Source organism: Schistocerca piceifrons, chromosome 10, assembly GCF_021461385.2.
Source record: "Schistocerca piceifrons isolate TAMUIC-IGC-003096 chromosome 10, iqSchPice1.1, whole genome shotgun sequence".
Lineage (NCBI taxonomy): Eukaryota > Metazoa > Arthropoda > Insecta > Orthoptera > Acrididae > Schistocerca > Schistocerca piceifrons.
In genome coordinates, this window is record NC_060147.1 from 1,352,807 (window position 1) to 1,380,775 (window position 27,969).

The 27,969-nt window shown below is 46.6% G+C and overlaps 1 protein-coding gene across 1 annotated transcript in view; it reads left to right on the forward strand.

Moving 5' to 3' along the window:
• Positions 1 to 27,969, forward strand: part of LOC124718917 (calexcitin-2-like) — a 390,722-nt gene that overhangs the window by 311,905 nt on the left and 50,848 nt on the right. The window contains exon 2 of the mRNA XM_047244571.1: positions 9,243 to 9,323. Coding sequence (XP_047100527.1) covers positions 9,272 to 9,323 — 52 coding nt within the window. The 5' untranslated portion in view covers positions 9,243 to 9,271. The remainder of the gene's footprint in view (positions 1 to 9,242; positions 9,324 to 27,969) is intronic.

Genomic DNA, 27,969 nt, shown 5'->3' on the forward strand with positions numbered 1-27,969 from the left:
CGACGCAAACTATGAGAGCTTGAAAATGACAAGCGGACGTATTTATAGGCATAGAAAGGGTCCGAAAAGGAACCCAGTCGTGCAAGAAAATGCTTCGAGTGGTAAACGGAAACCAGTTAATCGATATAATTTCGTCAAAATGAGAGTGCTTCGGCATCGGCGAAAAAAAAAAGCCAGCCTTAAGGTGGTGGCATTGTCGATTAAATGTTCAATTCCAATCTTAAAAAACGCAAGATGAAACTTTTAAACGATTTTTTTATTTTTTTTTTCAAAAGAACATTCCTTAAGTTGGCGGGAGCTATCATGAAATAAACATACAATTACAATGTACCTTTTTTGTAAGTTGTGAGTCAGCTTTTCTTCTACCGTAGTATGTAGGATTTTTGCTGTATATATTAATATCGTCTTTATAATGACTTCTTTGGCGAAACATTCACTTTTATTTCAGAGTGCCGCCATTTTGTTAAAGCCCCTTTTTTAAAGTATTCCCACGTACCACGGACAGACAATATCGTCAGTTTCAAGCAGTTCTCGAAATGTTGTTGCGAGGTGGCAGCTAGCTGTGCTGTCGAGATCTCCCGCCCACGCCCGTCGCACCCTGCACAGCCTCTTCGTCCATGTCGTGCAGTGCCCTGCGGGTGCAACTCTTTTACTTACAAAATCGTAAACAGTCACAAAGCACGGGCTCGTCTCACGTCTGCTTCACTTGCCGTATCGCTTGTTTTTTATACGAAGCAAAACGTGGGTGCAGGTGTACAATTACAGTCTAGACTCAGATTTGTGATTTGTTCCTTATTTTATTGAAAGAAATGGCGAATACCGGTTCCAAAATCGGGGCTACGCCCTTTTTTAGTCACGAGTTTTCTGTCTGGTCTGATGCGGCCAGCCACGAATTCCTCTCACGTGCCAACCTCTTCATCTCAGAGTAGTGTTCATCGGAGGTGGGGTATCATCTGGAGTGCCCCAGGGAATTAAATGATCTTTTGGATAGGGTGGGTAGCAATGTGCGGCTGTTTGCTGATGATGCTGTGGTGTAGGGGAAGGTGTCGTCGTCGAGTGACTGTAGGAGGATACGAGATGACTTGGACAGGATTTGTGATTGGTGTAAAGAATGGCAGCTACCTCTAAATATAGATAAATGTACATTAATGAAGCTGAATAGGAAAAAGAATTCTGTAATGTTTGAATACTCCATTAGTAGTGTAGCGCTTGACACAGTCACGCCGATTAAATATTTGGGCCTAACATTGCACAGCGATATGAAGTGGGGCAAGCATGTAATGGCAGTTGTGGGGAAGGCGGATAGTCGTCTTCGGTTCATTGGTAGAATTTTGGGAAGATGTGGTTCATCTGCAAAGGAGACCGCTTATAAAACACTAATACGACCTATTCTTGAGTACTGCTCGAGCGTTTGGGATCCGTATCAGGTCGGATTGAGGGAGGACATAGAAGCAATTCAGAGGCGGGCTGCTAGATTTGTTACTGGTAGGTTTGATCATCACGCGAGTGTTACGGAAATGCTTCATGAACTCGGGTGGGGAGTCTCTAGAAGAAAGGAAGCGTTCTTTTCGTGAATCCCTTCTGAGGAAATTTAGAGAACCAGCATTTGAGGCAAAGATAAGAGAGATTAGGGCTCGTACAGAGGCATATAGGCAGTCATTTTTCCCTCGTTCTGTTTGGGAGTGGAACAGGGAGAGAAGATGCTAGTTGTGGTACGAGGTACGCTCCGCCACGCACAGTATGGTGGATTGCGGAGTATGGATGTAAATGTAGATGTAGTAGTCCCAACCTACGTCCTCAGTTATTTTCTGGATGAATTCCAGTCTCCGTCTTCTTCTACAATTTTTGTACCCTCTACAGCTCCCTCTAGTACCATGGAAGTTATTTCTTAACAGATGTCCTGCCACCCTGTCCCTTCTCCTTGCCGGTGTTTTCCAGATACTCCTTTCTTCTCCAATTCTGCGCAGAACCTCCTCATTCCTTACCTGATCAGTCCACCTAATTTTCAACATTCGTCTGTAGCACCACATATCAAATGCTTCGATTCTCTTCCGCTTTACCCACAGTCAACGTCACACTACCATACAATGCTGTGCTCCAAACGTACGTTCTCAGAAATTTTTTCCTCAAACTAAGGCCTATGTTTGGTACTAGTAGACTTCTCTTGACCAGGTATGCTGTTTTTCCAGAGCCAGTCTTCTTTTTATGTCGTCCATTTTCCGACCGTCATTGGTTATTTTGCCGCCCAGGTAGCAGAATTCCTTAACTTCTAACTACTTCGTGGTCACCAACCTCTATGTTATGTTTCTTGCCGTCCTCATTTCTGCTATTTCTCACCACTTTCGTCTTTCTTCGATTTACTCTCAGTCCATATTCCGTGTGCTCATTACACTGTTCATTCCATTCAGCAGGTCGTGTAATTCTTCTTCACTTTCACTCAGGATAGCAGCGAATCTTATCACTGATATCCGTTCACCTTGAATGTTAGTTACACTCTTTAACCTTTTTTTTTAATTTCCGTCACTGTTTCTTCGATGTACAGATTGAACAGTAGGAGCGAAAGACTACATCTCTGTCTTACATCCTTTTTAATCCGAGCAATTCGTTTTTCGTCTCCCACTGTTATCGTTTACACATGGTTCTTGCACATACTGTATGTTACTCGCCTTTCCTTGTACCTTACCCGTATTTATCTCAGAATTTCGAACATCTTGCACCATTTTACACTGCCTAACGCTTTTTCCAGTTCGACGAACATAGCTAAAAAACTGCAGTGGCTTGATCTTCTGGCTCTTAACTGCTCCATACGCGAAATAACAGCGGCCCAGCAGCAATAGTACTTCATCGTTCCTCAACGTGACAGAAAGTGTGTCTACAGTTCGGCAGTTCTCCTCCCTGTACGTGTGTAGGTCTCTCAAAGTTGGCAGACAATAAAATATACTGTGGCCATACTATCCTCTGCCCCCTCCCTCTCCATCTCCTTCTCCGTCGGCGCCTTACCTTTTATCGTCTTCAAAGATTCTTAGTATTACATCAAGGATTGGGCTTTTCACCCACACTCAGACTGTTAGGCCGGTATTACACTATCAAATTTCTTTGTCAAAAATCTTTGTCAAAGATATTTGATGGTGCAATAGGGAACTTTGTCAAATGTCGTCCAATATTTGATCAAATCTAGGGCCTCGCTGTAGATTTGATCAAAGAAGTCGCTTGTCTTCTGTTCACTGCAATGTGACATGTTACCACATGGAGCGCTAGCATTGCTGCAGCGTTCTGTCGTCTGTAGTGTTTTTATAAACATTGCTGGTAAATACAATTGGTGTGTGCCGACAACTACAAATTAATAGAGGTGTATGAAGCTGATGAGGCGCTTTACAACGCGAGGCACCCTGAATACAAAAATAGATTAAGAAGATTGGAGACCTGACCTAACATAACCTAACCTAACCTAACCCTCTCCTGTAGCAATGAATCTGAGTGTTACAGTGAGCCTGTCTTCTGAAGATGTAGCAGTTCTTAAGTGAATATTGTGCTGTGTGATACGAGGATACACTTCACTGAGCACATACAGAAATGTATGCTCATCCATTCTTAAGTAATTTATGTACGACTTGACGTCCTCCACTCAAGCTCACATAACACATTTTGTTGAATGCTTTTATCGTGTCGTCGTAAAACCCACGGCTTCACCCAGGTACGTTTCCTTTTTTTTCCCCGCTTCTCATCCACATGTGCACACAGTGCAATTGTGGTACATGCAACTGCTGCGGTTAATAACAAGTTGTTGTTGTCAGCCATCTTGAACTGTGACGAAAAATATGACAGTGTAATACCCCTTCTAGCGCTACGTCAAACAACTTATCAAATGTATTTGACGGAATATTTGATCACATCTTTGATCAAATCTTTGACGAAGAAATTTGATAGTGTAATACCGGCCTTATGCCAAGTCCCTGAGACTCCCACAGAACGAAAGTGTTGTTATGTTTCACGAAATATTGCAGTAAAACAGACAGGGATGGATAAAAATACGGAAACACCAGTGTAGCGTTCTACCAATACTACAGTTCAGTAGTTTTGCTACAGTGCATAAATGACGTAGTAAATGGTAGAATTAGCACTAGTAATGGTAAGGAAAGAAACATAAATGAACGTGTAATAGAGAAAGTTGGAGCAGATGACTTCTCTTTGTTTTCTGTTTGTGCATTTTGTACATAATTAGACTCACACATCCTTCAGTGAGAGTGCACTGTGTATTTTATACCCTTGCAGAAAATAAATTGCGTTTTATAAGTAATAAAAATTGGTTGATTGCTTAACTTTTGCGATTTTATCTAACCAAAGAAATTACTTCTGATGCAAGTTCAGTTTACATGCACAAACATAAAATAAAGTATTTATATTATGAAAAGGAAGGCTGCTACTCACCATATATCGCAGATGCTGAGACACAGATAGGCGTCACAATGGAAGTGAGCGTACGGCATTGTGGGCCGGGAGTCCCCCGTTCGGGGAAGTTCGGCCGCCGAGGGCAAATACTTGTTGCATTCGACGCCACATTGCGCGACTTGCGCGCCGGAGATAGGGATGAAATGACGATGAGGACAACACAACATCCGGAGAAAAAGCTCCTACCCCAGCCGGGAATCGAACCCGGGTCCCTTTCCACCGCGCTGATCACTCAGCTCGCAAAAAGAGTCACAAATAAGGCTTTCGGGCAGTAAGGCCTTCGTCAACAATTGACGACACACACAAACGCATGCAAACTCAATTCACAGACACGACTGTTAATTTTGCTATAAATAGTGTTTCTGTTTAAATAACAGACAGAAGGGTCACATTGAATAACAAAAATGTTCTGTAGGTTTCACGGGCCTTTGTATATCCTAATTCAATTTCTAGATGGTTCGCTGTACCGGTTTCTGGGGGAATCTAGTAAGACTCTGACTGCGTACGTGGATAAAGCTATCGTTACGAGATAACGCCTGCTACATATGGTACACACCTAATAGACAGGTAACACAGGTATGACAGTAATATCACAAGTTGGTTCCGCCTTGATGCAAAACACCGTGTTATTTGTTTATTTCTTTATTATCCCAAACTAGTTTCGGCGACAAATATCACCATCACCTGTGGGTTTTTTTAAATCTAAAACATGCAGAAAATGCTGTGGTTGTACAAACACAGTAAAACATTATTATTTTTTACAAATGGTCTTTTGAAATATAGTTTTATGTTGATACTTTTATACTACCTTATTTATTGTATGCTACAGCATGTTTTAAGCTATTATTGCCATGTTGGTCACATATTTTCTGTGGTCTTTTTTCTGTTGCCGTCTTTTTACTTAGCGAACATCATGTCATCTGCAACCATGTGAGCGGCTGTTAGTAAACAAATACTCAAAGGTGAACTTCGTATGTCAGCAGTATACACTTAGGGTTGTGGTAGTGCTGTGGAAACCAGTTATTTTGGTGTGTATTTAGCTGTTGCTTAGCTATTTGTGTATTCACGTTCGTTATATGGTGTGTGGCTGCTTTTTACACAGAAAAACAAAACTTTTGCAATTTGTTTCTGATCCAGAATATTACGTCATCTTGCTGTTCGCGCGTGTCGCGAGAGGCGTATCGCAAGTGGCGAGAAAGGCTATGAAAAACTGTAGCGCGAATTACGACGACTTCTGTTCATTATTTGTGTCTCTGTGTGTGATGGGGAAGTGGTTCTTTTGCGTTTGTGTGCTTTCTGTTCTGTGTCCTTCAGTCAGTTCTCTCAGAACGGTAAAGAATGTGTTGTTGCAGAGTGTTGTTTTTTCATTTATTGCATTTTTCCCTTCGACTATAGCCTTTTGTATGTCGTAATTTTCTTCTATCTCTTTACCGCTCTGAGGGAACTGACCAAGGACACAGAACAGAAAGCAAAAAGACACTTTCTAAGTATTATTACAATCGGTTTATTGCCTAACAATACGAAACCCCGACTACCAATTCATTCTGTAAAAACAGCACATCAATTTCGTAATATTTGCGGTGCAAATTTGCACACCGTACGTTACCCTGACTCAAGAGGTATACACAGTTTGTGACTGCAATAACTTTCCAGGGAGAATCGGACAATTCGTTTCTTACTCCCACATACATCTCGTGTAATGAACACGACGAGCAAACTTATTACTTAATGATTAAGCTTTCCGCGAACTTAACTTGCAATTATGCTCGAACAGGCAGTACACGACCTCCGATGGCCAGGATCCACACATCCGACCGCGCACGCGTCGCCAGGGTACCCGACACGCCACGGTCACGCGACAACACGCTCTGTCACCGGAGTCCACGTCTTCTCTGCAACGTTGACGGGTGGTGACCGCTCCTTCATGGTAGGTGTCTCCTTTTAAACTCCAGTGTTGAAACGGAGGACTTAAAGAAGCTTGTTAACGTCCCACCGGGGCGAAATGAACAGCAACTACTCGTGGGGCGTTTCTGTATACAACCAACCCGCGGGGAGCTCTTCTGTCGACCCGCTCGTTACACACAGCCGACACACATCACGTGGCGACTCGGTACAACCGACCACGCCTGCTTCGCGCTGGAGGGCCACACTGCCCTCCCGTGTCCACCACACCCCCCTACATCCGCGCCACCACACGCAGTTACCACCGGTCAACGATCTCACTTCCTCCATAGCAGTTTCCCGGAAGCAGAAACGCAGATATCGATAGCAGAGGGAAAAGACAACCAAGCAGCCACTTAATGACAGACAACATATCAAACCAACATGTCGGGGGAAGAAAAGGAAAACCAATGCAATCTAAATACAAGGTGTAGCACGAGTCGATACACGGCCCGATGACCCTCGTCTCAGTTTGAGGTGAGAGGACAGGAAACCACGGAAATTGTTCTGTTAGCTCTGACAGTAGACTTCTTCTAGTGCAAGCTCTTCGCTTTCCACGTTTTGCGAGGTATTAGTACGGAACAAAAGAAGAAAAAAACTGGCCAGTGAATGTTGCCAGTAAAGTGCATGAGCGCTTACTCAACTTGGCTGGTGTGAAACCCATCTCTTCTGCTGAAATAGCGCCCATAGATCTGATGGTGGGGCTTACACAGCCACCACTAGTTCATGGACGGTTCCTTAGAAAACACCGTTTTTTCGTACCAAATCCGAGCGCGGATTCCAAGTAGGCTGTGCACGGCAAGTGACTGCAAGTTTTACGATATATTCCTAAGCTCTCGCTCTCGAAAAACCTAGAAAATTTTCTCGATTTATTTACTCGTTTCCGAGATATAGAGGTTCAACGTAATTAACTCGAGGACGGTTTCTTCAAGATCCCCCAAAAAGCTTTTGTTCGACCATTTTTTCGCAACAAAACCTATCTGCGGGCTCCAAGACGGGTATGCGCGGGAAATGGCTGACATTTTTGTGATATATTCGTAAGATGTCGATCACGAACAACACTGACAATTTTCTTGTCATGTTTATCCGGGCGATACAGAGATACAAATTTGCACCAGTTGTACACGTGAAGTACGAACGTGAAATCCCGTATGAGGCGAAAACGTGGCTCATAAAGTGACGTAACAAGGAGGCGTGTGGTGCTGGGGGTCTCCGGTCCTGCCGGCGGGCTCCCGGTAACCACCAGGAGGGGTCTGGAAGCTCCGTGTTGTAGTATTGGGCACATCATGCACTCTCAAGTGCACAATTAGTTTCGTGCTATTTCAGTTTAGCGTAACTAAACTATCAAAATTTTACTAAGCCATAAATTTTCTTTGTATATGTGGCATGCCCTGCTGCGATAGGGAAAAAAAGGCAACCAACGGAAAAGTGCTCCTATTGGAGCACAAAAAAGGCGAACAGGCAGCAATTGAAGAGACTATGACTGAAAACCAGGGTACCAGAGACCGCATTCTATCGTCCTCAGCACCTTTCTAAATTTTCCAAAATTTTTTGGCATACAAACATATTCGCTCTTTCCTGTGCCGAGATACGAGGGCCAGTGGTAGTGCAAAGAGACAGTAAAGTAATGAATACTGGAAGGTAGTAGGCAGTGGTTGTGCGATAGAAAAGGCCGAGGAGACAGCAGCATCCTGCCCACTCGTGTAATATAGGGTGCCTAGGAAGCTGTTTTCTCGGATAGCTAGACAACATACAAGCAAATAATATTAATGGAGTTCATTACAGTAATTGAATTGATAATACTTAACTTTGCCTTCTTCATAATGAGGTGTCGCGAGAAATTGGCGACATGCAAATAATCAATGTCCTTCGATATATACAATTTCCGTGCAAGCAATTGATCTAGACCACAAGTCTCAGCTGAACAGTCACGACTTCTTGTGCTGGCTGGAGCGGCGCTTATACTCTCTTCCGCTAGAGACCGCTCCTGTCGTGGTGCGATCCGAGACAGCGTACTATTGGCTGACGTCGTCTCACAGCCGTCCCTGTGGTTACGTTCCGTGCCTACGTCCCGGCGCTTAATGTTATGCCGGAACAGAGAGAGAGAGAGAGAGAGAGAGAGAGAGAGAGAGAGCGCGACACAATGGCAGTGACACAACAGGGCTAGGAAAAGAGTGGAGGAGACAGCGCTAGTGGAAGAGGAATAAAGAGAAGGAAAAGTTGAAGTAGGTGACGGCCAGTGGTAGAGTCTATGACAGTGACGACGAGGAAGAGAGGGGAGAGAGTAGCAGCAGGAGAGAATGAAGGACACAGGAACACAAAGAGATAATGACAATCAGTGAGTGATGAAGGGCAACTGGCAGGAGACGGGTGTGGGCGATGGAGTAGTGTGTGCCAGCGAGGTAGGAGGTGAGTTCCGTGTTAAAAAGAGCACGAACGTGTTCGCATGCCAATGTTTTTGGGAAAATTTGGAAAGGTGTTGAGGCAGGTTAGAATGAGGCAGCTGGTACCCCACTTTTCAGTCAACGTCTTTTAAACAAGAGAGTATTCGCCTTATTTGTGCTCCGAACTGAGTATTTTTCCGCCGGTAGTATACTATGGTTAAAAAGAGGCTAGCTCGACAGAAATTCTGCATAGAATCTGATAGAAATGCCATTGGAGCGTAGTGCTTTGTTCAGTTTTAGCGATTTCAATCAATTTTTTTAAAATTTTACTGCTATTTTTAGTTCAAAAGCTATTCTGATGAAAACAGATTGCTCATCATCAAGTAAACTGTCTTGTCTACAATCTTTCCTTACCTAAATTAATAAACGAGGTCATAGTTTTTAGCAGCACTTTTTTTCTTGTTGCAGGAAGTTAACACAACAGCGAAAGCACCAAGATGGCAGACTTCAGGAAGAAGAAGCTGATGTACGTCTTCAGCGTATTCTTTGGTGAGTCAGCTGGTCTAAACTGGCTTTTACACATAAAAATGAAACTACAGTTTGCGTAGTTACGCCATTGTAGATATAACTGAAAGTTACAAAACGACAAATTTTCCGATTTCTACACCTAATTTTTCTCCTTCGTCATATCACATATTCCATTTGTAGACCGGCTATGCCTCCACATTCTGAACAGACACTATCAATAGTTGTGCGTTGTTAATTAAATCTGATTCCACACATACAGCGAGTTTTACTGATTCTGATTTTGGAATTTTCATTGCGTTAATCACTTTGTCTTCATCCACTATTGAATGCGACCTATATTTCTCTTCCTTGTTGTACTTTTTCTTGTGGGTTTTGTAGCGAAATACAGTATTTAATTCCTATTCCAGCCATAGCAACAATTCGCCTGCTCCAGTTTTCCTAAAAATTGAAATTAAATCACTGAACCGTGTATTTACTTTCAAAACCTTTTCTTAAGAATTTACTTTATTTACTAGCGATTCATCAAGAACATTAACACATTTAATCACGCTATGTGAGCGTGGAAGTAGTTGCCGGTGGGTAACTGATGAAAACAAATTAAATTTCTGTCAACAAATGGAAATTTTATTCCTAAAAGCTCTTTTTTTTTAACAGATTTAAAATTATAATCCGAAAGCACCCTGTAAATATCAAGTTACAATTCATTCAGAGGCAGAAAGAACCAATTTTGACAGTATGAGCTTTCGAGCTGAGAACCTTGCCGCTCCCTTCTGACACGGCCGTAGTTACGACCGCTCACAACAACCTCTGAAAGACTACACTGGTGCAAATCTGCAATACACCAGATTATTTTAAACTAAAAATTTTAACAACTCACACAAGCACATAAACCACGCACGCCGTAGGAGGGATGGAAATCGTACAAAGCACTAACATTAAATAAATTAACTTGCCACCGAAGGTGCAACTTGATTTTTTAAAAAAAAAAAAAAAAAAAAAAAAAAAAAACTCTTACGGCGGAAGGATGGCAACTTTATATACTAAAATGACCATTTAAATAAAAACCCATGAACTGCAGTCTTACATAAAATATAAAAACATGCTCTACATTACACATATACCGCCTCTCAAGATGATAGGCAAGATAAAAACATATTTCAGGAATTCGGCCGTTACACGTCAAGGAATAAATTCGTTAACACCGAATCCGACAAACATGACAGAGGCAGCTATTAACGTACGGCAGACAGACAGACAGACACTAACTGCCTAACAAATGCGGACGGGAGACAGACGAGCAAGCTGGGGACGAGAGACTGACGAAGAAAACAAGTAGAATGTAACAAGAGTAAATGAAACAACATATCACCAATCACTTAACTTCAAATAAACAGCGATTTCTGGAGAAGACCTGGCGCAGCACCCCCAATTCGCTCTCCCGCACCGTCCGCTGCCAGCCGCTCCAGCGGACGCAGGAAGGCGCGCCGATCTCCCGTCTCACGGCGTCGCAGCTCGCGCCGGCCACACCGACGTCGTGGGTTGACTCCTGCTGCTCTCGTGTCGGCCGCGAAGCCACTACCCCTCGCTATACGGCGCGGCCCACTGGACTCACGTGGCGACCTCACATGCGCCGACGCTCCAGGCGGACAAGTCATCTCGTGTCTCAGTGCGCGACCGACCAACCGATCGATCCAACCGCCAATGACCGTCGCCTGAGCAAGTCGAGCAGACTGGCGGCCTAACACATACTAGAACTCCGGAAGACAGACAGGCACTGACTGCCGCACAAATGCGAACGAGAGACAGTCCAGCAACCGGTGACGAGTGACTGACCCAGACTCACTCCGACTGACCAACTGCCGAGCTCTTTTTTTTCTTCAAAACAGCAATTTTTACCACGGCACAATCACATCTTCAACTTTTTATGTAATATTCTCAGAAATATAGGGCAACCTTGTACCTGCTTCACTCTTTACTGGTATCTACAGAAGTGCGTAATATTTATCTTACACGATGTAATCTCAGGATACGTTTTGAACAGCATTACTGCGTGACGAGTGACCGTTGCACAACACAATCAAAGTATCACTTTTATGAAACCTCGTAAGTGCGTACCATACGCAGGACTTTGAAATTTAGTTCAGAGGTGCCTACAGCATTCCTCTGCGGTGAAATTACCATGAAATCGAGACCTTTAGAAGCTTACATGCGTTGATAAGTATGAGTGGGGACAGTTGTAAACGTGTGCCCCAACCGGGACTCGAACCCGGTATCTTCTGATTACATAGCAAACGCTCTAACCGACTGACCCATCGAGGAAACAAAGGACAGTGCGACTACAGGGACGTATCTGTCGCACGCTGCCCATGAGACCCATATTTTCAACTTACTGTCCACACACTACATTTGTAGTGCCCCTGCCCACTATACTCAAAACTCGCGGCAGTCTTCCCGTAAGAGTTCGAGCAATGTGAGTGCATCAGCACTGAAGAAGATCATTGGCCAGTAAGCCTTATCTACTATATCAAGATGGTATGTGTTCTTTCGGACGTGTCCAAAACAACAGACACCATCTTCACACTCCTCTGCGATGGTGCAACAGCGCGACGCCCTGTGACGTCATCCTGGGGCACGGTGACGTTTCAAACAGCCAGGTCAGAGCTCAGAAGTTCGTGTGACGTGTAAGGTGGGTTAATGACGTCACAGTGGCACCAGATTTCACCTCAGTTCCGCCTAACGCCACGATGGACGGGGCACCCGACGGAAAGGTCGTCAAAGCCCCTCTTACCCATATTTCACGCCTTCTTTTGACGCATCTGGGATGGAGGTCAGAACCGCGACGCCAAGCGTCGAAACAGCGCGGTTTTCTCAGGGGTGGACGAGGACATACTGCCGCTCACAATCGCCCCGAAAAGAAGTCAGAGGGGGCGTTAACTGAGCTAATCGAACCACCCCACCCCTTTCCTTGGGACGTTGACTCTCAGCCATTACGCGATCAAAAACAATTTTGGCAGTGTGATGAGAACCTTTGACTGTGCTGACTGACACCCCCCTCCCCCCCAGACGATTCGACCCTTCTCTAAGGCTATTGGGGGGCTGCATTCCTATTTAGGTGACCTCACCACTTTGTAGTGCAGCGTAACCGCAATTTTGCTCTCGTGTATAGGTTGTGTACAGCGTGGGTCCACCAGGGACCGTTCAAAACAATTCGACAAAATTTGTACGTGATCCAAAGCAGAAAAGAATTCTCATGCTTTTTCTGCTCTCATGTTTTGCGCCCTCCTGTAGCGCGATCACAGAATGGTGAGGTGGGGGGGGGGGGGGGGGGGGGAGCGACGCGTGACACATGCGTGTGTAAGATGGCAAAAGGTCCCTCTGAGAACCCCCAGTTAAGCAACACCCTCGGTGCAACCCGCCCACCGTTGATGGAAATTTTAAAAATGTACCTGTACAGTGACAAACTGTGAAGCAGCCAGAGAAAGTGGTACACCTGCCTAATAACGTTTAGGGCCCCCGCACGCACGCAGAAGTGCCGCAACACGATGTGGGAATGGAATCGACTAATGTCTGAAGTAGTGTTGGAGGGAACTGACACCATGAATCCTGCAGCCCTGTCCGTAAATCCGTACGATGGATCTCTTCTGAACACCACGTTGCGAGGCATTCCAGATCTGCTCAATAATGTTCATGTCTGGGCAGCTTGGTGGGCAGCGGTAGTGTTTAAACTTAGAAGAGTGTTCCGGAGCCACTCTGTAGCAATTCTGGACGTGTGGGGTGTCACATTGTACTGCTGGAATTGCCCGTGGGAATGCACAATGGGCATAAATGGATGCAGTTGATGACACAGGATATACGTGTCACCTGTGAGAGTCGTTCCTAGACGTACCAGGAGTCGCATATCACTCCAACTGCACACGCCCCACATCACTCCGTCAGCTTGAACAGTGCCCTGCCGACATGCAGGGTCCAGGGATTCGTGAGGTTGTCTCCATACCCGCACACGGCCATCCGCTCGATACAAACTGAAACGAGACACGTCGGACCAGGCAACGTGTTTCCAGTCATCGACAGCCCAGCGTCGGTGCTGACGGGCCCAGGCGCGGCGTAAAACTTCGTGTCGTGCAGTCATCGAGGGTACACGAATGGGCCTTCGGCTCCGAAAGGCCATGTCCGTGACGTTTGGTCGAGTGGTTCGGACGCTGTCACTTAATGATGACCTAGCATCGAAATCTGCAGCAGTTTGCAGAAGGGCTGCACTCCTATCTCGTTGAACGATTCTCTTGACTCCTATTCTTGGAGGGTCTCCTTTCCGACCGCAGCGATGTCGGAGATTTGATATTTTATGGGATTCCTGATATTCACGGTACGCTACCTGGGAGATGCTGTGTCCCATTGCTCCTGCACAGACTGTAACACCACGTTCAAACTCGCTGAAATCTTGATAAAGTCCCGTTGTAGCAGCAGTAACCGATCTAACACTGCACCAGATACTTGTCCTATATAGGCGTTGCCGACCGCAGCGCCATATTCTGCCTCTTTATTTGAATACGCATACCTGTGCCAATTTCTGTGGTGCTTCAGTGTGCAGGCAGTAAGCCCTTGGAGGCAAGCAGGCAGCCCCTCGACACCACTCTTGACTGCAGATGCCTGCCTGCAGACGTCTAGCACTACAGACAGTTTGTCCCTGTAAAGGTACATTTTCAAAATTTCCGACGACGGTGGAATTGGAGGACTGCTCCTAGTGTGTTGCGTAACTGGGGGTGTTACAGGGACCTCTTCTTGTCTTACACGCCCATCTGTACACGTCAAGCCCAATCGACGGAAGAGAAGACAGCTAAAAACAGGGTTGTTGTTGTTGTTGTTGTGGTCTTCAGTCCTGAGACTGGTTTGATGCAATTCTCGATGCTACTGTATCCTGTGCAAGCTGCTTCATCTCCCAGTACTTAACTGCAGCCTACATCCTTCTGAATCTGCTTAGTGTATTCATCTCTTGGTCTCCCTCTACAATTTTAACCCTCCACGGTGCCCTCCTATTGCTAAATTTGTGATCCCTTGATGCCTCAGAACATGTTCTACCAAGCGGACCCTTCTTCTTGTCAAGTTGTGCCACAAACTTCTCTTCTCCCCATTTCTATTCAATTCCCTCCTCATTAGTTATGTGATCTACCCTTCTAATCTTCAGCATTCTTCTGTAGCACCACATTTCGAAAGCGTCTATTCTCTTCTTGTTTAAACTATTTACCGTCCCCGTTTCACTTCCATACATGGCTACACTCCATACAAATACTTTCAGAAACGACTTCCTGACACTTAAATCTATTCTCGATGTTAACAAATTTCTCTTCTTCAGAAACACTTTCCTTTTCCATTGCCAGTCTACATTTTATATCTTCTCTACTTCGACCATCATCAGTTATTTTGCTCCCCAAATAGCAAAACTCCTTTACTATTTTAAGCGCTCATTTCCTAATCTGATTCCCTCAGCATCATCCGACTTCATTCGACTACTTTCCATTATCCTCGTTTTGCTTTCGTTGATGTTCATCTCATACCCTCCTTTCAAAACACTATCTATTCCCTTCAACTGCTATTCCAAGTCCTTTGCTGTCTCTGACAGAATTACAATGTCATCGGCGAACCTCAAAGTTTTTATTTCTTCCCCATGGATTTTAACTCCTACCTCGAATTTTTCTTTTGTTTCCTTCACTGCTTGCTCAATATACGGGTTGAATAACATCGGGGAGCGGCTACAACCCAGTCTCACTCCCTTCCCAACCACTGCTTCCCTTTCATGTCCGTCGATTCATAACTGCCATCTGATTTCTGTACAAATTGTAAATAGCCTTTCGCTCCCTGTATTCTACCCCTGCTACCTTCAGAATTTGAAAGAGCGTATTCCAGTCAACATTGTGAAAGGCTTTCTCTAAGTCTACAAATGCTAGAAACGTAGGTATGCGTTTCCTTAATCTAGCTTCTAAGATAAGTCGTAGGGTCAGTATATATAATAATAAATCAGTACTTAAACAAGAAAGCTGAAACCGGCAGTATATTTACATTGTGGAGGCGATATATTTATATGCCAGTCCGTCGATATTTTCTACTCCGATTTGTGGATATATCGATACTTTCTCTACTGATCGAGTGGTGAGAGTGGTTAAATGAAACATCGATGTGTCGGATTAGCGGTATTTTGAAGAACACGAACAGTGCTAGTGTGCGCAACACGTGAGATGTGATGGGCAGCCGCGCGGTCAGAGGCACCGTGTCACGGCTGCGCGGTCCCTCCCGCCGGAGGTTCGAGTCCCCCTCCGGGCACGTAGCAGTTCACACACATTCGAACACGCGATGGACGTCGGCGCCCCGGCACGGCGGGCCGCGTGTGTGCGGCTCTCGCAGCAGGTGCCGTGTTTACCGCGCGGTAAACGCCGGCAGGTGGCGACGCTCCTCCTGAAAGCCGGCCCGATGATTTACGGCCGCCCGCGCCGACGCGCCCGGGGGCAAACAGCGCCGCAGGCGAGGCGGCTGGGGGTGGCAGCCTCCGGGCACCGGGCCCTATTTGGATGGCGGGCCGTTCGGTGGGCGGCAGCAGTGACAGGCCGCGCGCTGCCGTTCTGCGGAGCCGCAGGCGGCGGGCAAACGTACCTTCCACCGGAACTCGTAAAGCTCTGCCGTGACACCATTCTCGCGTCCACCGTCGGTTACGGATCCGGAGTCCGGGCGCACAGGCTCACGAGGGTCGTGCCTGCTGTGGCCGTGAGGAGGGTGCAGCGCAACGTGCTTCCGCGCTCCATTGGAGCATACAGAGCATCTCCGGGAGGGGCACTACTAACACTCGTGGGGGTGTGTCCCCTGGACATCAAAATCCGGGAACAGCCGGCCTGGTATAGGGGAGATATAGAAAAAGAGCATTTTGGGGGTGCGGATTTGCAATTAAAAGAAGAGGAGAAGAGCTATGTGAAGAACTCTGGGACAAACAGGCAGGAGGACTTGCCGCTCTCCCAAACATCAAAGAACGTCTCCAACTCTCGCATTTCCAACCGAGTAAGGGGCTGCTGCACTTCCTCACAGGTTATGGACCGTACCCGGCATATCTCTGCCCTATCTTCGATGACGTAGCCAGCGACCTAAGAAACCAGCTACCAAACAACGACCACATTCAGCATAATAAACCAGTCCTACAAGAGAGTGCAAGAATTCAAATACTTAGGGGCACTTTTCACTGAGAACTCGTCATGTCAATCTCATTGTGCTGCGAATACATAGAAAGAAAGATCCCATATCATTTAGCTACAATATAACAGGTCAGCAACTGGAAGCAGTTAATTCCATAAATTATCTGGGAGTACGCATTAGAAGTGATTTAAAATGGAAAGATTGGAAAGATCATATAAAGTTGATCGTCGGTAAAGCAGATGCCAGACTGAGATTCATTGGATGAATGCTAAGGAAATACAATCCGAAAACAAAGGAAGTAGGTTACAGTACGCTTGTTCGCCGACTGCTTGAATACTGCTCAGCAGTGTGGGATCTCTACCAGATAGGGTTGATAGAAGAGATACAGAAGATCCAACGGAGAGCAGCGCGCTACGTTACAGGATCATTTAGTAATCGCGAAAGTGGAAGACTCTGCAGGAGAGACGCTCAGTAGCTCCGTACGGGCTTTCGTTGAACTTTCGAGAACATACCTTCACCGAGGAGTCGAGCAGTATATTGCTCCCTCGTACGTATATCTCGCGAAGAGACCGTGAGGATAAAATCAGAGAGATTAGAGCCCACACAGAGGCATACCGACAATCCTTCTTTCCACGAACAATACGAGACTGGAATAGAAGGGAGAACCGATAGAGGTGCTCAAGGTACCCTCCGCCACACACCGTCAGGTGGCTTGTGGAGTATGGATGTAGATGTAGATGAAGCAGAGATCAATGCCAGAATACAAAGAGGAAACCGATCTTACCACAGCCTAGCACAACTGCTTCGCTCCAAATATCTCTCCAGACAGTTCAAGATTCGACTGTACAAAACCCTGGTCCAGCCTGTTGTTCTATATGGCTGTGAGACATGGAGTATGAGGAAACAGGACTTCCATAAGCTCCTCGTTTTTGAGAGGAAAGTGCTTCGGAAGATCTTCGGTATGGTTCTGGATGCAGATACAGGGGAACGGAGGATCAGATACAACCGAGAGCTCGAGGAACTATACCGGCATCCCAACATAGCAGGAAGTGTCAAATCCAAACGATGCAGTGGGCCGGCCATGTGGCCCGGATGGAGGGTCACAGATGGCCTCGGAAGCTCCTGGATTTGACACCTACAGGAAAGAGGCCGCCAGGGAGACCCGAGAAGCGTCGGAGGGATGGACTCCGTGAAGATTTAAACCGAGTGTCAATAGATGTGAACGGATGGCGGATAGCAGTAATGGAGAGAATACAGTGGAGGAGGAAACTTGTAGATGCGTGCGGTCCACTGGGCCTGATCACCTAGTAGTAGTAGTGGTAGTAGTAGTAGTAGTGTCTAGTTCACGATGTAATCGTGCAAACAGAGTCAACCAGGTGTCCGTAAGATGGTGTTCTGCACGGAAGATGGCATTTCGGTCAGCGGACACCCACGCCAACGATGGCGTCAGGGCGTTTATTAGGCGAGCCAGTGTTTGTGTTGGCCAGGTAGCCCCACATCCTCAGTCGCGGTCACAGAGAACTCGCCTACCAGACTCTCTGCACTGGGGGCCACAGGAAGAATGGAAGCAGGGCAGAAGCAAACTGTCGTGGCCCGACGGATTATCTCGAATCGTTCTGTCGATTCTCGGCCTTTTCCGCAATTGGTAAACGGTCCATTTTAACAGGGGTAATGTATCACGAAGCAAACAAATACCGTCCGCACTGGCGGAATGTTACGTGATACCACGTACTTATACGTTTGTGGCTATACAGCGCCATCTATCACAAAGCAAAAAATGAGGTCCAACTAAAACATTCGTATTTCTTTACGTACTACACGATTATGTAATAAAATATTGGGGTTCCTATTTAAAAAAAAAACGCAGCTGATATCCGTTTGACCTATGGCACCGCCATCTAGCGGGCCAACCATGGCGCCATCTGGTTTCCCCCTTCAAGCTTGACGAGTTTCGTTCTTTGTAGTTTTTCTCGTTTGATGCTTATTTCGTGAGATATGTGGCCCGGTCACTGTCAGTGGACCACCCTGGATATCTGTGTTTGAGTACGCACGGGTATAGCACTTTCTTTGGCGCTTCAGTGTGGTCCGGGTATTTGCGCGCGCCGAGTTACGCTACAGTTTGCAACTGTAGCACTTGTGTTCAACCTTTAACGTAAAATTATACCTGTTAATGAATACATTTTGTCAGCAATATAAATTTTTAAATTCGGGCTCTATTTACATGGAATACCGGAAACCAATTTTTTTTTTTTTTTTTTTTTTTTGCCTTCGAAAGCTTTAGGCAGGCAGTGTGCAACTTTGTCTGGGACCCTCGTCCCAAATTTGTCCTCTCTTTACTTTGAAAGTCCTGCTGGTTTGATGGAAAACATTGCTATGTTTGTTTATAGAGACCAGAACTGTATCCCGGAGACCGGGGCATGGCCGGCCACGTGTGACATCAGAAAGAGTGGACTGTTGTTTGGCTTTTAAGGCCACGCCGGTACCGCCTTAGTACCGCACGGCATCTGACCTCGCAGCATCCGCTGGACGTGTCGTATCGAGGCAAACGGCGTACAGGAGGCTCCGGCAGAGTGGTCCTGCTGCATGTGTAGCTCTGACGCGCCTTCAAACAAGGGAACGTCTAGAGCGGGTTACCAACAGCCCACCTGGACTGCCGAGTAGTGAGCGAATGTTGTTTTCACAGATCAGCCCCTGTTTATTCTTGAGTTTCTCCCGGCGTATTTGATAATATCCACGGGTGTACTGCCGGTCTACAGTGTCCAACGGGCACAATATTTCGGCGATCATACATGTCGCCATCATCAGGTGAATTGACGGTCTGAGCTCCTGTGAACGTGCCGGCACGGAGATCCGTACGCTATGGCTGCTCAGGGGGAACTGGGTTCGGTCGCGGCGGCGCTCCCTCCGCCGTCCGCGCCCCGCGCCACGGTCGCGCGGTGGAACAGATTGCGACGGCGTCTGAGATGACGTCGGTGTGACGGCTCTGTCCGCCGTGGTCCTCACAACTACACGTTTGCTCGATTTACTCTTGATTAACCCAATCGCTGGTTCCCAAGCCTTGCTAAGATTATGAGGTCGTCATTGGTGCGAATTTCGATGGCCTCGACGTCTGTACCAGAATCCTCGTGCGTTCATACTCCATAGCGTGATTTTACGACAAACAATTCGCCACCACCGGTGAGAGTGGGCTACCAATGGCGACTCTCTCCGTTTGTTCGTAGTATTCTCCATTAAAAAGAAAATAAGTGGAAGTCAAGACATGCCTAAAAAGTTCAGTGGTCTTCTCGTCAGATATCATGGTGAGTTTTGACGTCGTTGCCGGCCGAACTGGCCGTGCGGTTAAAGGCGCTGCAGTCTGGAACCGCAAGACCTCTACGGTCGCAGGTTCGAATCCTGCCTCGGGCATGGATGTTTGTGATGTCCTTAGGTTAGTTAGGTTTAAGTAGTTCTAAGTTCTAGGGGACTACTGACCTCAGCAGTTGAGTCCCATAGTGCTCAGAGCCATTTTTGACGTCGTTTCCTTGTTTACGAGAGCACCCCTGCGAGAGTCACTAGAATTGATTAGTCAGAAGTTTGACGGAGGTAGCGAATTTGTACATGGAGAACTTCGAGGAGGAAGCCCTGTCGTCATCCGAATGGAAACCTACTTGCTTTTTCCGTTACGTGGACGACACGTTCGTCATCTGGCACCATGGTATCGATAGGCTCCTTGACTTCCTCAAACATATAAACTCCATACACCCCAACATCAAATTCACTATGGAGACTGAAACGGAGGGTAAATTACCTTTCCTTGACGTCTTGGTCAAGAGAAGGGCTGACGGCACCCTAGGTCATGGGGTGTATCGGAAGACAACGCACACTGATCTGTATTTGCACGCAGACAGCCGCCACCGCCCTTAACAGAGTAATGGGATACTTAAAACTCTAGTACATAGGGCGCGCACTATCTCTGACGCAGAGAGACTACCCCAGGAATTGGAACATCTGAGAACTGTATTTCGAAAAAATGGGTACTCAGAGTGGCAGATTCAACGTGTTCTCCGTCCAACCACTACAGCACAATCTGTGGAGACGGATGAAATCACGAGGGAGGAGGTAGGCAGTGCGTTTATTCCATATACAGGCTCACTCTCGGGGAAAGTCGCCCGCATTTTGAAGAAACACCGGGTCGGAACTGTGTTTTGTCCTCCGAATAAAACTCGTGCAATGGTGGGGAGCGCCAAAGATGACCTCGGTTTGAGGAAGGCCGGCCGGCGTGTACCAGATTCCGTGTCAATGTGGCAAGTCGTATATCGGTCAGACGATGCGTACCGTCGAGGATCGATGCCGTGAACACCAGAGACACACTCGACTGATGTATCCGAGCAAGTCGGCGGTCGCTGAACATTGTTTGTCGGAAAATAACGCCATGGAGTATGACCGCACGAGGATTCTGGTACAGACGTCGAGGTACTGGGACAGCGTTGTTAGAGAGGCCATCGAAATTCGCACAAATGACGACCTCATAATCTTAGCAAGGCTTGGGAACCAGCGATTGGGTTAGTCAAGAGTAAATCGAGCAAACGTGTAGTTGTGAGGACCACGGCGGACAGAGCCGTCACACCGACGTCATCTCAGACGCTGTCGCAATCTGTTCCACCGCGCGACCGTGGCGCGGGGCGCGGACGGCGGAGGGAGCGCGCCGCGGGCGGAGGGTATTTAAATCGGCCGCCGCCGCGACCGAATCCAGTTCCCCCTGAGCAGCCATAGCGTACGGATCTCCGTGCCGGCACGTTCACAGGATCTCAGACCGTCAATTCACCTGATGATGGCGACATGTATGATCGCCGAAATATTGTGCCCGTTGGACACTGTAGACCGGCAGTACACCCGTGGATAGTTTGATTAGTCCCTGTTTAGTCTGGAGTGTGATTCGCGACAGATTCGCATCTGGAGGGGATGTGGAACACATTGTGACCGATATCGAGGAGAATCTCTAATTGTCTGAGCAGGAATTATGTTGACCATTTCAACACCTGTTCATGAACTTGTTCAGCTGAATCCGCAAAGTTTAACTTGTTCAAATGTATGTGAATTCCCAAGGGACCAGACTCCTGAGATCATCGGTCCCTAGGCTTACTCACTACTTAATCTAACATAAGTTAAGCTAAGGACAATACACGCAGCCATTCCTGAGGGAGGACTCGAACCTCCGGCGGGATGGGCCACGTAATCCGTGGTATGACGAGGTTTAACTGCTGACAGGTATCGTGACGAGATCTTGGGACCTCACGTGCGGTCGTAGCGAGTTGGTGTTGCGGGGGCGCGGTTCTTTCCGTCCCTTGACGACGAACCTGCACCTACCTGTGAACATTGTCTCAGCATATCATCAGTAGGGAAGCCGAGTGAAACCTACTGTACTTCGACGTGAACCAGGCTGCAATTAAAGTCACTAATCTACGTTTCAGGAGAAAGTTTTCACACGAAATGAAAGGTTGGAAATTTTGTCCTCCATTAATATGTTCTAAAACTTAGGTGAACAAGTATCACTGCCAAGCCCGTGCTAGTCTTAACACAGTCACTCACAATCCCTTTCACTCACGTCGGCAAGTTTATGGTGTTGCATTTCCCGAAAACGTAATAGGTACAAAAATACTGAATGTTTTTGATTGATAATGCTCGCCAAATATTAAGTCTGTCGGTACCAAATGCAGTCACAGTTTTTAGCCACCGACCTGTTCAATACGCCACTCGGAATATATGTTTTTTCTCGTCGCAAAATTCACTCAAAATTCAATTCCTACACGCCCATCGGAATAATTATGCCGTCACTTTACCACACTTTTTGATGTATGAAACACTGCTAGATCCGGCAACTTATCGTTTCCATCGGAACTACTACTACACACGTCCGAACTGTTTCACGGCTAGGCTCCTACTCTTCTTTAGAATACTGTAAGTCTTCTCTACCAGCAGAGAAAGGCGCGCGAAGAATATTGCTTTGCCATTGGTCAGTTTACTCAACAGCCAATAACAAAACAACATTGTCCCGCGTCAATCCGCGCTTTTCATCAATAACCAATCGCGAAATAGTAAAACTAACGACTGCACTTTTTACCGAAGTAATTATCTAATATGCTGAAGTTCTGTTTATGCATAAAGTTATTTAGTATTGTTATTTATACCTGAATTAAGTTTCCATTTACCATAAACTTACTTTACAAATCTATTCTACAAAAATCCCCTTTGTCCATATCCATACTTCTTCGAAATGTTCCCACACTAAATTCTACTACATAACTCGTTAAACAATTATCTTCATATTAACCCTAAACCACACTCATGCACCACTCATACTGCTAAAACACATTATGTCTTTTTGTATATGTAAAATGTTATAAATAACACTTTGTGAAAATACTAGAACAGTTTATGAAAAACATTCTATTACTTTAGTGCACTCTAGTGGGTACAATCGAAACTAAATCAGTCCCCCTATCCAATATTGACCTCTATCGGCTGATGCATAAACTACGTGCGCGTCCAGTGTCGTCGCGTCACCATCTGTCACTATCCAGCTCTGAGGCACACCTCCCACCTAACCGCCTCCAGGGCAGGATCGGTATACGGCGCTACGCCTCAGTGTGGACCCAGACTTCGCACTCATGGACGACAATGCTCGAGCTCATAGTTCACGGGTGGCTGGTGTTTTCTCGCGTGGCGTGGTCCGATCGCTGTGCCGCTTTGAATCCCACAGAGTCCGTGAGGGATAGACGGCAGACGGGCTGCGCCGCGCCAGCATCCACCAGCCGCTCTCCCAGACTCGCGAGCAGCTGTGCGGGAAGGACGGCCGCTGCTGCCCCGACGTCAGACTGGTGACATCATTGACAGCACGATCCGTCGTTGTCGGGCCTTTACTGCTGCCGGACGTGATCACAACACATACTGAGGACGTTAACCAGTTGTCGGAATGTATGTGCAAATCCGATAAGTTAGAAAAAAAAACGAAGAACATTCTTTTCTACCATCCCACAAAAACTCAGCATGTTTACGTTTCATTGTATCTGAAATACTTCCTCCGACTCAGAATGCCTCCGACTGCGAAAGCTGTTAATTCGCGTTCTTCCTGCCATAGGTGTGAAAGCGACTGAAATTCGTCTTCAGATCAGTGAAGTGTATGCAGAAAATACTGCAAGTGGAAGTGGGTGAGAGCCGTACCAGTGTGCGTGATGAGCAACGGAATGGGTGACCTTGAGTCGTTACTGACCATTTGGAGCAGCAAGCTCACGAGAAAGTCAGAGAGAACGGACGATTTACAACTTCGACGTTATGTTACGAGTTTCCTCAAGTACCAAGAGGCGTGCAGTTGTTGCCAAATCAGATGGCACAGTTCTACGAGGTTGGTATTCAAAAGCTGGTACGGCAAAGAAAAGTAGATTAAAGTGCAGACTTTCTTATAAAAATAAAATTATTTCGAAACGGTACATACTTTTAAAAAATATCACGCCTCCTACATCAGATTATTTAGCATCGGATATTACTGATAAATAACCCGATACACCTAAGCACAAAAAAAAGAAAAGAAAGACGCTCCACGAAACGGACGAAAACCGGTAGACGTCATGTACGTATTGAAAGCTTTTATGAGTAAAACTTGTTATTATTACAGCAGGTGTCTTGATATGTGCAAAGCTTTGTCTCTGACAACATTATCGTCACCTGTACTTTTTCTCAAAAAATAGCTGCGCCATCTAGTACAACTTTAATATCGTTATCATAAGATCTCATATGTAGACGTACAACTAGTACACTCCTGGAAATAGAAAAAAGAACACATTGACACCGGTGTGTCAGACCCACCATACTTGCTCCGGACACTGCGAGAGGGCTGTACAAGCAATGATCACACGCACGGCACAGCGGACACACCAGGAACCGCGGTGTTGGCCGTCGAATGGCGCTAGCTGTGCAGCATTTGTGCACCGCCGCCGTCAGTGTCAGCCAGTTTGCCGTGGCATACGGAGCTCCATCGCAGTCTTTAACACTGATAGCATGCCGCGACAGCGTGGACGTGAACCGTATGTGCAGTTGACGGACTTTGAGCGAGGGCGTATAGTGGGCATGCGGGAGGCCGGGTGGACGTACCGCCGAATTGCTCAACACGTGGGGCGTGAGGTCTCCACAGTACATCGATGTTGCCGCCAGTGGTCGGCGGAAGGTGCACGTGCCCGTCGACCTGGGACCGGACCGCAGCGACGCACGGATGCACGCCAAGACCGTAGGATCCTACGCAGTGCCGTAGGGGACCGCACCGCCACTTCCCAGCAAATTAGGGACACTGTTGCTCCTGGGGTATCGGCGAGGACCATTCGCAACCGTCTCCATGAAGCTGGGCTACGGTCCCGCACACCGTTAGGCCGTCTTCCGCTCACGCCCCAACATCGTGCAGCCCGCCTCCAGTGGTGTCGCGACAGGCGTGAATGGAGGGACGAATGGAGACGTGTCGTCTTCAGCGATGAGAGTCGCTTCTGCCTTGGTGCCAATGATGGTCGTATGCGTGTTTGGCGTCGTGCAGGTGAGCGCCACAATCAGGACTGCATACGACCGAGGCACACAGGGCCAACACCCGGCATCATGGTGTGGGGAGCGATCTCCTACACTGGCCGTACACCACTGGTGATCGTCGAGGGGACACTGAATAGTGCACGGTACATCCAAACCGTCATCGAACCCATCGTTCTACCATTCCTAGACAGGCAAGGGAACTTGCTGTTCCAACAGGACAATGCACGTCCGCATGTATCCCGTGCCACCCAACGTGCTCTAGAAGGTGTAAGTCAACTACCCTGGCCAGCAAGATCTCCGGATCTGTCCCCCATTGAGCATGTTTGGGACTGGATGAAGCGTCGTCTCACGCGGTCTGCACGTCCAGCACGAACGCTGGTCCAACTGAGGCACCAGGTGGAAATGGCATGGCAAGCCGTTCCACAGGACTACATCCAGCATCTCTACGATCGTCTCCATGGGAGAATAGCAGCCTGCATTGCTGGGAAAGGTGGATATACACTGTACTAGTGCCGACATTGTGCATGCTCTGTTGCCTGTGTCTATGTGCCTGTGGTTCTGTCAGTGTGATCATGTGATGTATCTGACCCCAGGAATGTGTCAATAAAGTTTCCCCTTCCTGGGACAATGAATTCACGGTGTTCTTATTTCAATTTCCAGGAGTGTATTATCTGCCTTGCGGCAGGTTTTGACTGCATAGCCCTCCATGCTTCTCTGTCTTCTGCGTTCCTCTTCATCTTTCGTACCCTCCTTGTGGCCTGCTGACATCACCCAGAATCTGGAACCTTCTTCTGCCCTTCTCTATCCACTTTAGTTTCCTGTTTTTCACCGTCAGCATCCTCCGTTCTTCCCCACCTCTCCTCAGTACTTCTTCATTTCTGACTTTATCAGTCCAGCTGTTCTGCTCAATTCTATGCCATATTCACATTTCATAAGCTTCAATTCTCTTCTCATCCTGCTTTCTCAAAGTCCACGTTTCTGCTCCATACAAGGCCACGCTCCATATTAAGCACTTAAGCAGTCTCTTCCTTAATTCCTTGTCTAAACAACTAGTTAGGACTGTTCTCTGCTTTCGAAATGCCTCTTTCGCCAGAGCCATTCTCACTTTGATATCTTGTTGGCAATCCGTGTCTTCTTTAATCCAACTTCCCCAATTCTTGAATGCTCTTACCTCTTCTATGATTTCTGACCCCAACTTAATTTTCACTTTTCTTTTCTTTAGGCCTACGATCATGCTTTTGATTTTCTTTTTATTAATTTTCATGCCATATGCTGCACAGGCTCATTCAGGTCATTTAGCATTTGAGTCAGCTTCTCTTGATTTTCCGCGAGGATCGCCATGTCATCTGCAAATCTTATTCATTCAATTTTCCGCTCACCTATCTTGACGCCCCAAGCAACTCTCCAATACTTCCTCCAGATAGATGTTAAATGGGATCGACGAGGGACAACGGCCCTGTCTAGCACCTCTCCCAATCTTGCTGTCTTCAGAGATCCCATTACCTATTCGTGCCCGAGCTTTCTGATGCCAAGCAAGATCGTAAGATATGGAAAAGAGCCACCGTGGTACAACAACCGAGTTAGAAAACTGCTGCGGAAGGAAAGGGAACTTCACAGCAAACATAAACATAGCCAAAGCCTTGCAGACAAACAAAAATTACGCGAAGCGAAATGTAGTGTGAGGAGGGCTATGCGAGAGACGTTCAATGAATTCGAAAGTAAAGTTCTGTGTACTGACTTGTCAGAAAATCCTAAGAAATTTTGGTCTTATGTCAAAGCGGTAGGTGGATCAAAACAAAATGTCCAGACACTCTGAGACCAAAATGGTACTGAAACAGAGGATGACAGACTAAAGGCCGAAATACTAAATGTCTTTTTCCAAAGTTGTTTCACAGAGGAAGACTGCACTGTAGTTCCTTCTCTAGATTGTCGCACAGATGACAAAATGGTAGATATCGAAATAGACGACAGAGGGATAGAGAAACAATTCAAATCGCTCAAAAGAGGAAAGACCACTGGACCTGATGGGATACCAGTTCGATTTTACACAGAGTACGTGAAGGAACTTGCCCCCCTTCTTGCAGCGGTGTACAGTAGGTCTCTAGAAGAGCGTAGCGTTCCAAAGGATTGGAAAAGGACACAGGTCATCCCCGTTTTCAAGGAGGGACGTCGAACAGATGTGCAGAACTATAGACCTATATCTCTAACGTCGATCAGTTGTAGAATTTTGGAACACGTATTATGTTAGAGTATAATGACTTTTCTGGAGACTAGAAACCTACTCTCTAGGAATCAGCATGGGTTTCGAAAAAGACGATCGTGTGAAACCCAGCTCGCGCTATTCGTCCACGAGATTCAGAGGGCCATAGACACGGGTTCCCAGGTAGATGCTATGTTTCTTGACTTCCGCAAGGCGTTCGATACAGTTCCCCACAGTCGTTTAATGAACAAAGTAAGAGCATATGGACTATCAGACTAATTGTGTGATTGCATTGAAGAGTTCCTAGATAACAGAACGCAGCATGTCATTCTCAATGGAGAGAATGGAGGGAAGTCTTCCGAAGTAAGAGTGATTTCAGGTGTGTAGCAGGGGAGTGTCGTAGGACCGTTGCTATTCACAATGTACATAAATGGCCTGGTGGATAACATCGGAAGTTCACTGAGGCTTTTTATGGATGATGCTGTGGTATATCTAGAGGTTGTAACAATAGAAAATTGTACTAAAATGGAGGGGGATCTGCGACGTGCAGGGAATGGCAATTGCAACTCAATGTAGACAAGTGCTGCGAATACATAGAAAGAAAGATCCTTTATAATTAGGTACAATAGAGCAGGTCAACAAGTGGAAGCAGTGAATCCGAAAACAAAGGAAGTAGGTTACAGTACGCTTGTTCGCCCACTGCTTGAATACTGCTCAGCAGTGTGGGATCCGTACCAGATAGGGTTG